Source organism: Corvus brachyrhynchos, unplaced genomic scaffold (assembly GCF_000691975.1).
Source record: "Corvus brachyrhynchos isolate BGI_N302 unplaced genomic scaffold, ASM69197v1 scaffold22, whole genome shotgun sequence".
Taxonomy (NCBI): domain Eukaryota; kingdom Metazoa; phylum Chordata; class Aves; order Passeriformes; family Corvidae; genus Corvus; species Corvus brachyrhynchos.
In genome coordinates this window covers 7,767,691-7,778,964 of record NW_008238355.1, presented here as the reverse complement: position 1 = coordinate 7,778,964, position 11,274 = coordinate 7,767,691, and the positions used below count along the sequence as shown (strand labels likewise).

General features: G+C 35.6%; 1 protein-coding gene across 5 annotated transcripts in view; it reads right to left on the bottom strand.

The window, feature by feature from the left end:
- The window catches only part of FAM172A (family with sequence similarity 172 member A), a 259,925-nt gene that overhangs the window by 127,962 nt on the left and 120,689 nt on the right, over nucleotides 1–11,274 (bottom strand). For all 5 annotated transcript variants that reach the window (XM_017735441.1, XM_017735439.1, XM_017735440.1 and 2 more), the window contains one exon: nucleotides 2,305–2,523. In XM_017735441.1, the coding sequence (XP_017590930.1) occupies nucleotides 2,305–2,523 (219 nt within the window). The remainder of the gene's footprint in view (nucleotides 1–2,304; nucleotides 2,524–11,274) is intronic.

The window sequence follows — 11,274 nt, the reverse complement described above, 5'->3', positions numbered from 1 at the left end:
GAAATAATTTCTCCAGCATATTTAAAACAAACATATTTTCCTTCAATGTTAGATAAAGTTAAAGCCTTCCTGTGAGGAAATTTTTCGTCTAGTCTATCTGTACCACTTTTTCCTACTTAGCAAAGTTGACATAAGGCCTGCTCAGGTTTTTCAAAACTCTTTGATGAGATCATTACGAATCATATACCATCCTTAAATATCTGTGTTGAGTGACAGCATGTTTTAATTTAAGAGCCTAGTGAGTCAAATGTACGCTATACTATACAGCGAGTAAAAATTGTATCTGAATTGCCCCTTGAGATCACTGCAAACCAGCACCAACACTGTTCCCACAGCAGCCTGTGGAGGCAAGTCCCTGGGTGCAGGCAGAGAGCAATCCTATGGACTCAAGCATGGGAGGCACGAAAATTGCAAATATGGCATTGCACCTCTTGCAATTCCTACAGACTTAACAGTTCTGACCAACAGAGTAAATGGAACCCTACTGATGGTCCAGTTTTGTTTCAGAAACTGATAAGCAGGGAAACTGCACTGTTTTGTCCCACAATATACTAAAGCAGGTACATTTTTCTTTCTGTTTCAAAAAACTATCTGTACTAGAGTCTATTAAGAAAAAAACCCCAAAATAATTATTTCAGAATACAACACCAACTTCATCAGAAAACCCAATTTCAATCAATTGGCCTGAGGAAGAAGACCACCAATCACACTTTCACTAAAACATATATTACTTCTTTCCTTGATTTGAGGAAAATCAAATAAAGCAAATATCAACAGTCATATTTAGGGCACAGAGCTGTGAAGAAAGGAACATGAGATGGAGTTACATATTTTTTATTTTGGGGGGTCAAACCTCCCGAAGCCAAATTTCATGCCTCATCAGGCAAGAGTCATGAGAAGGTAGAATTGCTCAAAAGGTTGATAAAAAGGTTCACTTTCAACAAGGGAACACTGAATCTCCACGCTGACCGGACTTCTGTTCAAACAATACAGCAACATTGTCCACTGGATTCTCGTGGACCTTAAGACTGGTTGCCCCTCTTAAGAAGGAGAGTTTGGCTAGTGGGCAGAACACCATCTCATAAAAAAGCAGCAAAGAGAAAACACAGTGCCTTGTTGGTGACTTTGAACATATATACCCGCGTTCTTTTGTTTCCCACACTCAGGTATTTCTCAAAAGACACAGTAAATATTTATGGTATTCATGACAATCTTGTATCCAAGTTACTAACCCTTTTAACTACCCAGCAAAGTTAGATTTCTTCTACAAAAATTGTTATGCTAAAAAGAATTAATAGGGGCATATTAAAATTTAAGATGATTCTAACATGTATTGTGCTGGATTTTTCTCTGTTTCTCACCAGAAAGGCATACATTTTTACTGTTTTACCTTCACTGTGGAGTTTCTGACGTGTTTTACAGTTGAATGAAAATGTTAACTTTCATAGTAAGGGTTTTGGAAATTGTATGACTCAGTCTGGAATGTATTATACATAGCATGTATACGAAGCAGAATGTGCCAATGTGCAAATAATATTGTTTGTGCCCCCTGCAGAATTAGAAATCCTCGGATAGCACTGTTATAATGATCCCATGCTGGTAGCATTACAAAGTGCAAAGGTTCACTGAGTCAGAAAAGGGCAAGGGACAGAGTTTCTTCATCATACCATTCTCAAATTATTCTAGCCTAAATATTTATTAATATATTAGCAAGATTCCTCCTTTATCTGCCTTTAGAAGTTCAGCTCAAACACAATGGATGGCTGCTCATATAAAAACAATACATTACAGGATAAATTTGCTACCACACAAGATGAACACTGGTATTTTCCACAATACATTATTAATTTGGCAGGTGATAAAAAACTATCAGGCTATAAATACTGCCTCGCCGATACAATACAATATAATACAATAAATGCATACATGACATGTGAAGCTAATATGTTGCCTAAGCTTCACTACAAAGTTTTTCTTATGAACACCTCTCTTTATAATATTGTTTTTACTAAGTCTTTCTTAAATCATTTCTTTCTTGATAACCCCAGTGAGTTCCTTTGGGGTTTATTTGAAGTTTCCCTTTGAAATTAAAAGAAATGTTTTGTAACACTTCCAAAACATCACAATCAATAAATGACCAAAAATATCAATAGAATAAAGAGACAGGAATTCTGTATAAACTCTTGAACGCCATCTCAGTAATGTATTTGTTTTTAAAAAAGAATGCTATTTATTAGCCAATAGAGGCAATAAACATACGTATACATCAATAAAGAAGGGCAAACAAAACCAAAAGAAACTTACTCTAATATAGATCTGCATAGTTTCCTTTTCTTTTTGTGGATTTCGATACTTTTCGTAGAAGTCACGTCGCTTCTTTGTTTCCTTCGGGATTTTATCTTTTCTTTCCCTCTTTTCTGCAGGTTCTTCTGAGATATCAGAAGACAGCTGTATTTGGGCTTTTGTCTTCTCAACTTCAATATAGTTCTCATTGGGATTCAGAACTATTACTCCATAGCCTTCCTGTTTTAGAAGAGAGTCACACGCACACACACAAACAAGAAGAAATGTGAAAAGGGAGATTTAATGCTTGAAAATGCTTTGCATATACTTTAATGCTCTTTAGAACTTTTTTATTTATTTCAGAAACCTCACACAACATCATTTATAGAAGGGTTTTAAAGAATATTCCGTCATTAAAGGGATATTGATGTGTGAATATGTATCTGTGCATGTACTTATGCTCATACACATCCCTCAGCATCAGAAAAGTTGCCTGTTTTACCTTTAAAATAATTTAGTATGTTGTTTTATTCATAAGCACTTTATATGACTTTTTCAGAAAACAATACAGGAACTAAAAGCAAAATGTTCCTTTAAGAACTCTACATAATAATGAATAAAAAGCTTTATGCCCAGCCAGTAAAAACCTTTAAAAGAAAAAGAATTGAGAGATTTTATATACAAAGGTAGATACATTAAAGAAAGCATGTGAAAATTATTCACCACATTTTAAAATAGCAAAACCTTTTGTCTAGCTGACAATAAGCACACCATGCAGAGGCAAATAGCAGCAGTAACAATGAATCAATACCAAAACTGATTCAGTGGTATTGCTTACAAGTCAACTCTCTATAGTGGGTCTGACTTTTTAGTGCATCTTTAAATCTGCTGTAAAAGTTCACTGGGATTATGCTGTATATTCAACAAATCCAGAGCAAATGTGAGACCTGCAGGATGCTTTTGAGCATATAAGGTATATTTTTGTGCTGCAGGAAATGAGCTGGTTGAAAAAATATGAATTTATGAATGAGAAATAAATCTTGAATTAATCAGCCAATCAAATTTAAAGATTTTTAAATGATGGCAAATCACACAAAAATCATAGTATTTGTGGAAGATATAATTGCAAATGAAGGGAAAAAAGAGAAGCACAAGCATTTAACAGATGTGTCCTTAAAGTTAACATGGGTTCCCAGTCAAAATCAAGCTATCCTTTAGAAGTAAATTTTAGTAAAGACCTTTTTGGAAACATCTATATTAATTATCTAATGGAACAGCTTTATTCCAGCTTTTCACTTGGTGCTTCATTTTGCACTTGGTCCAGGCATGAGGATCAAAAGAGGTCCCCCATACCTAGCTGCCCAGAGCAAACCAACTCCACCCCAACAAAAGATACTTTATTTGGGCTTGCTTTATTCTAATCTGTAGAGCCATTCACAAACCTTGTAGTTCATTGTGGCCACTGTCAGGTAGACAGATTGTCACTCAGTGATTTTCTACAGTTGGACACACTCGACTAGTTATCAAAATCTCATCTGAAGGGAGTTCCTACCCCTCGTCCTTGTGCCCTTCTCAAACGTCTGCTGTAGCTTCTCCTCCCACCAAAAACCATGTTAAAGGGCACAGTTGCACTCTGCTAAACAGGGTGAAAGAGAGGCATGCAGGATACTATCTCTGGCATAAGTGACGTAGTCAAAAAAGATCACAATAGGCCAAAGAGAAAATTGTCTCTTTGTTAGATACAGCACCATAACAGAAGACAAATTTTAAAATATATCCATGCCATGCCTGGCCATATTAATGCCCAATGCTGAACTATGAACACATGAACTTTCCAGCTTGGAAAATTCTGATGCCCAAAATTCATCACGGAGAAGAATATGGCTTACAAACATTCATAAATTCATATGAAAGAATAGTTTTTGAGCTTGCTACTGCCAGTTTTTGCAGTACTTGGCAGGCTGGTAGTTTTGGAGCTCTTAATCTTCTTGACCTGCTTGTTTTGAGCAGAGACGTTCTGTGTATTGATTTGTTTTGCTTTCTATACAATGTGAAATGCAAAATTCATATGTTTATTACAGATCTACAAGTGTTACAGGGATTTGAAACTCTGTCCACTTTAACCTGATCACCAAACAGACACACAAATCATCAAAGAAGTGGAATTTGTCTAAGTTATTGATCATGTAACTTAAAATTACATGACTAATTTGTCCCATTTTCTGAGGACACAATGTCAATTTTTCACATAGATATCAACAGGTGAAATATGATTCTAATTTTAAATTCACTATTTTATAAATCAATTAAAGGATTTTTATCAAATCTATTTTAAGCACTGTAACATGACTCCCTTTACCTTTTTTTTTACAATTTCTCCCAGATAGCAGGCCTTTCCTGTCAGCAGAATTAAAATAATTAAGTAATAACTGAGCTAAGATTTTTTTTTCCCCTCAATTATGGGAAAGCCTAAGTCTTTCTCTTTGGAAAGTAATCTCTTTTTGGACTGTTTTGCTTACATGATAGTATCTCCCTTTCCCTTGAATTTCTGCATCCTAAATTTCAAGATTAAAACAATGGCACCAGAAAGAAGATTTGAGAGTAACATATAAAAATCGACATGGAAAAATAAAACGACTGGTAAAATATACCCAATTACAACCTCTCTCATTCAGCCTTTATTTGAGTATATGCTACTGAACAGGAATACTCTGAACTAAAGAACATCACTGTAAACAATGCGGCTTTTAACTTTGATTAATTTTTTAAAAATGTAATTTATGTGGGCATAGCTGCATTGTTGAAGTTTAATGCAATCAGAAAATGAAAAAAAAGGAGGAGCTCTAATGCAGTGAATTTGAGAAGAGTGCAAGTCAATGCAAAACTCAGAACATGAGACCACTAATATCTCAAAAAAAGGCCTTTAGCAAACTTTAATAACAGATGAGATACCATCTTTGGCATAACTGTTAACACAGACAAAAATCACATTCATTAAAAAGCATCCTTTAAAATGAAAGCCATGTTCAGAAATACTTTTTTGCATGCAGGACTGTAGCAATCTTTTTTCACCATATATAGTATCTTTATGCTGGGAAGTATTAAATGTGCCATTACTATGTATTAATTTACTATTTGTTAATTTGGTGCTAATGCAGCTATACTAAACAAATCAATGTCATTAAAAATACCAATTTCAGCCATGATGATCTTACATCATTATTAAAACATAGTGACCTATGACTTCAGTAAGTACCAATCAAGTAGGAGGGTTTCTAAATCTCGCCACCCTCAGTGGTATTAGGTGGTATGCAAACATTAGGTATGTTTTCAATGTAATAGTTTTCTCCTGTGTGTCCAGTGTACACAGAAAGGGAAACCACTCTCTAAAAAGTTTTTTCATGGTAAAATGCTGAGCTTTAAGGACAACTACCACCCCGATCAATCTTCAGCCATCAGTGTACCTGTGATAAGACCTTATAACTAGGACAGACACTGACAAATAGAACTCCCAGCCCCTAATCTACAAAATTACAATTTCTCTCTCAGACTAAAGCACCCAATTAACATCTCTTCCCCCCACGTGGTAATGCTTCAGGGTAAGTGAAATTCAATCTACACTAACTCCTACCATTCTCCAGGTTGCTGCTTCTGGAGGTAGAGGATTGTGATGACAAAATGAAAAGCAGGCTTACAAAGTCAAGAGTTGGAAAGAATCATGTATCTCTGTTACAACACCTTTACTACTAAGTCAGAACAATGTAGAAGGGCCTTTTCCATTATAATACATGAGTCAGAAATGGGGGATTGCTTTCTGCCTCTTACTGGAAGTTCGAGGGTAAGGTTAAAAAAAGAACTTCAAAGTATTTAAAGTAAATTCCAAATCTTTTGAAATTTCCCCTGCCTGACACATGAATACTGAGCCGAGACCACTCAGATCTGCATATTAATCCACCAGGGTGGGACACCATATGTGACAAGAGAGGTCAGACCTGGAGAGGTATCTTTTGAGCTATGTAACTATCTTTTTGGACTGTGAGTGAGGATCTGAAAGAGATCACTCTCCTATGCTTGATCAACCTGAATTTTCAAGTTCAGGTTTCTATTTGGATGGTCAGCAGCAAGACCAGAATTAATTCCTTGGGGAAATACAACTCAAAACTCACTGCTCTTAAACCTGCCTGTGGTTAAAACAGACACAGCAATGTCCATTCATCTTTCTGAAAGAATTATGCTCTGTTCATTTCCCATCTTTACTGCAAGAAGGGTACATCTATGTCACTATTGCAACACTGTAGGTGCAACAGCAGGATGAGGTCATGACAACCAATCAGAAGTCACTAGTGAAGCGTTAAAGTAAACATAGCTGTTGGAGATGCAGCTCAGCTTGAAAAATGCCCCCTCCATTATTTGAGCAATTTTCTCAAGACGTGACCTGTGACTGAAACGCCTGAAATGTCAGTTGATTCCGCTTTCTGTTTCCACCCAACATACATTTTGGCAACTGCACCCTGCTAACATTGTGATATTTCCATTCCAGATACACTCAGCCGCCTGAATTCCAGCACTGTGTCCGAGTATGTAAAAATGCCATGCTTCTGCCAAACACACTTTGTCCCACTAAGTTCCAAACTTCAAACAGCTCATCAGGTTAGGCAGGAAAAGAAAACGTGCCACAAAAAGATTTTAGAGGACCACCTGTTGTCTATTATTTTTACATAGCACTTACTCATAAATCATAACACAGGGTAATTAATCAAGCTGTCAAAGAGAAGGTCAAAGGTTATGTGGGCGAGTCAGAAGGTCATGCATGGGCTGATAGAGGTCAGGGTCACACTGCATTCCTCATTATCAAGTTGGGATGAGAGACGGCCCAAGCAAACAAAAGTGAAAGCAGATGGAGAACTAAATGGATAAAAAAGAGGAGAAAATTTCGCAAACAAAAAGAAAAGTGGAAGAATGTGAGTTACCTTCAAACGAGGAGAACAGAGCAGAAATACACAGAGATGTTCTCAAAAGACTGAACATAATACAAAGAAACTGCAGTTTGATTATTTAAATACACTTACTATAACTTTCCATCCAATTTTTTTGCAAATATTAAGTGATGCCACAAAATGTGTGTGGTAGTTTTGCTTCCATTTCACATCTGAAGTCAATATTTTGAAGGTGAATTAAAAAAAGGAACATTTTACTGTGATTAATGCAGATGGAGATGTGAAATTGCTTCTAAATGCTTAAGTTTATTCTTGTTGATAGTGACAACCAATAGATGTTCAATAAAGAAGTTATAACCTGTTTGAACAATGTATAAAGAACTGTACCTTCATATACACGAATCTTTAAATACACAAAGCATCATAAAAGTCTTTCTAGATGACACAGCAGTTATAAAATATTCTACCATTACACTGACCTGAATTAGATGCAGAATACTGTACAAAATTAGCTGTCACCCTTCCCTCAAAATCTTTGTTAATCTCATTTTGAATGTTTTCAGCTTTATCAACACATGCATCAATGTCAGCTCCTTGGTTACTGAACCGTTGTACTTGGAAGAAGATATAATTAAAATGTTTTGGCACAGAAAAGGTGAAATTGTATCTTCTCCTGGTCCCTGAGGAGTCTGTAAAACATGTAGGATATATTGACAAACACACACCCTTGTCTAGAGCCCTGACATCCCAGGTCACCCAGCTGCTATTTATTTCAAAACATTCACTTTACACTTAGCCAAACTGCCACCTGCTGTGTAACTAACTTTTAATGGATATTAGAGCTATAGAAACAATAAACTCTTCATTTCCTTTCTGTTACTGCCTTCTAAGTCATCACTGCATTATGTCCAAATCTATTTGCATGCAGAACTGTGTTCATCTTATTTCACAACCTTTATGCTGGAAATTATTAAACATGCCATGACTATGTCCTACTTTACTATTTGTTCATTTGGTGCTAGTGCAGCTATACTAAACAAATCAATGTTCGAGGCTACAAAAACCTACCAGAAAAGCTGTTCCCACATTTTGGGTTTACTGTTGAAAAGTTTTGAAAAGAATTAATGTTTTACATCTCTCTATAATTAGCAACCCAAATATGTCTGAGTGTTAGATCTGCAACCCTGTTTTATTCTGTTTGTTCGCAAGGTCAAAACTGAATAAAAACATCCATGAATTAAAAGGATTTTTACATCCTAAGTTGCTTACTGTATTCTTTGTAGGGAACTTGCATGCCTTTACCAGCACTAGTTGCTCTAGGATTTGCAGCAGAAAATTATTTCTCATGGCAAGTGAGACACAAGAACCTATGCTACAGCATTAATTTAATTCTGTGAATTAACAGAAAGAACTCTGTTCATGTTCAACTACTGCTTCAAGCATTGTTTAATAAACATCAGACCAACCACCTCTCCCTGACGTGGGATTTGGGCTATTTGGAGAAATTGCTGGCAACTGAATGGAAGTGAATCCACCCCAGCCATGCAGGCAGGATACTGGGCTGCAAATAATCTGTCCATAACAACTGCTCCGGCTGTAAAAACCAGCTTCTGCTTTTCTTCACTAAGTGCAAAGAAGCTTTGGAGTCTATACAGCCTGTGAAAGAATGAACCCACCAGTTTGTCCTCAAGATATCCTACAGGAACCCCTTCTGTAATTGAAGTCCGTACTCCAAAAGTTCATCCTCTCTCCTATTGCCTTAAAGACCTATTTTAATCTCTTTTCCAACAAAAGTTTCAAATGTTTCAGAGGGGTACAAGAAACAAGAACTAAGATTTTAATGAAAACGTTATTTACATTTACGTAGAACTTTTTGAAAGCAACAAACCAGAAATAAAGTAATTAAAATAATTTTAATAAAGCCCACATGAATAACAAGCAATTATTTTTTCTAAACAATCTATCAATAAGGAAACCAAGGAGAATATCAGTTACCTACTGAAAGTTACGTTTAAATAAGGTGCAGATGCAAAGCTGGATTGCAGGGTTTTTTTAATGTTTCTATGGTATTTCCAAGCATCCCATTAGCTGACAGTAAAAGTTCTCAACTGCAAATTCGTTTTTCAATACACTTTGCCTCCTCCCTGAAAATGTCACAGTATGTCTTGATTATTCTCATTAGCACTTCATGATGAATATACCCCCAAATAGTCATTAAGTGTGTATTTTCTATGTAACACCACACAAAAAAGTAACTAAATTTATTCTACAATAAACTTTACTTCCTTTGCTGTTGTAATAGTGTAAAATTATTGTAAACACCCTCTCTTTCTCAAATCCAGATATTTCAATGGGTTCAGGGTTTTTTCTGATTTGTAATATATTTAGCTTGAAGAAAGGCAACCCAAGATGCCAAGATCTTATACTTTACCTTTCATTTCCAGAAATTTATATGTATTAAACTACCATGGGAAAAGATTAAATGCCAATCTCTTGGTAGGTCTGTATTTCAGTATTCTAAATGAAAAACACATCATGCACGTAAGTGTTTTCTGTAAAATACTGAAGTTATCCAAAGTCTTGAAAGACAACTCCCATTTAGTGTTTTGTGACCAGAAATCCACTATCTCAATGACAGAGAATTCAGCTGCTTTTAGTATGTGCATGTATTTAGTCATTCCCTGAGAAAACAGACAATTGTAATCTAACAGTAAAGCTTCTGGTCTGTACCTATCTTCAACAAACAGGTGCAATTCAGTACATTGATGCTCCTTCCTTCCCACAGTGACCTTCCCATGTCAGAAGACCTTCTTATACTTCTGCTAAATAATTTAATTACTTATGAGTTATGGTTTCTTTGTAACCTTTTAAATGAGTAACTCATTAAAATGCAGAAATATGCAAAACATGATGTCACTGGGTCAAACAGCTGTGTTGGTAAAATTATGGCTGTGGAAGACCCTAAGAACATAAAAATAAATACTGTACTTTATATTGCTCATTATATGGCAAAAACTTTTAAAACAGATTAACTTTATAATCACAGAATGTTACACTACCTCATGGTAACAAATATTTTTACCTCCTGTGACCCTTCTGTATACATAAAACACAGCCTAAAAACCTTTTTGTTAATATTTTTAAAATAAAAAATACTGATGAAAAACACCATGTGAAATGCTGATACACTTGGGGCTCTAGAAAAAGATAACTCTCAAATTCTCTTTGTTTTATGAATACTTAAGCTTTCCTGAATAGACAGCACATAGCAAGAACACATAGGTATTTTTTAAACATCAGCAACTCTTTACTGGTAATACTTTGCTAATTAGTATCACATGCAGTCTGGTTTTGTGTTGCTTAAAAAGGCTATCACTTTTTGAATCCTGAAGCTTTTTTTGAATTTGTGAAGCAACAGGCAAATATTGCTGCAAATACGTAAAAAAGGTAGTATCACATCCAAAGTTTAAAACAGCTTATGTTTGTGCTACACAGCTGATTTACAATGCTAAAACTAAAGGACAGTAAAACCTTCATTCCTGGGACTCTCTGTTGACTGTGTCCTCAGAAACACAGAAGTTTCAACTTGCAATAAAAATTACTGACTTTTGAAGCTGTTAGTTAACGGGTCTCTGCCAGTCCTAATTTTTCTTTCTTTATATGCGCCAGACACTGTCCTAAGGGCTACCAGAACTTTTCTGTGGAACTAGTATTAGGAAGTGGCACAATTTGCTAATAACTGAATCCCTGGAAAAAAATACAGCATCCTACAGAAGGGAAAGAAAAACCAACACTCACCCACCCACCCCAAAAAAACCAAAAACCAAACCACAACAAAAACCCCTGCCATGGTATTTATTTACTTGTACACACACACACACAATAATTTTTTTTTCAATCCTCTTTTTCTCTGTAAATTACTCTAAATTACATAACCTAGCAGAGTACTGTACATGCTAAGAGATTTGATGTTTAAATAGTCTGGGGATAGTTTTATTTGAAAGGGAAGGGTTAATGGGGAATTTAAACTAATGAACACAGTGACACAAGGCTC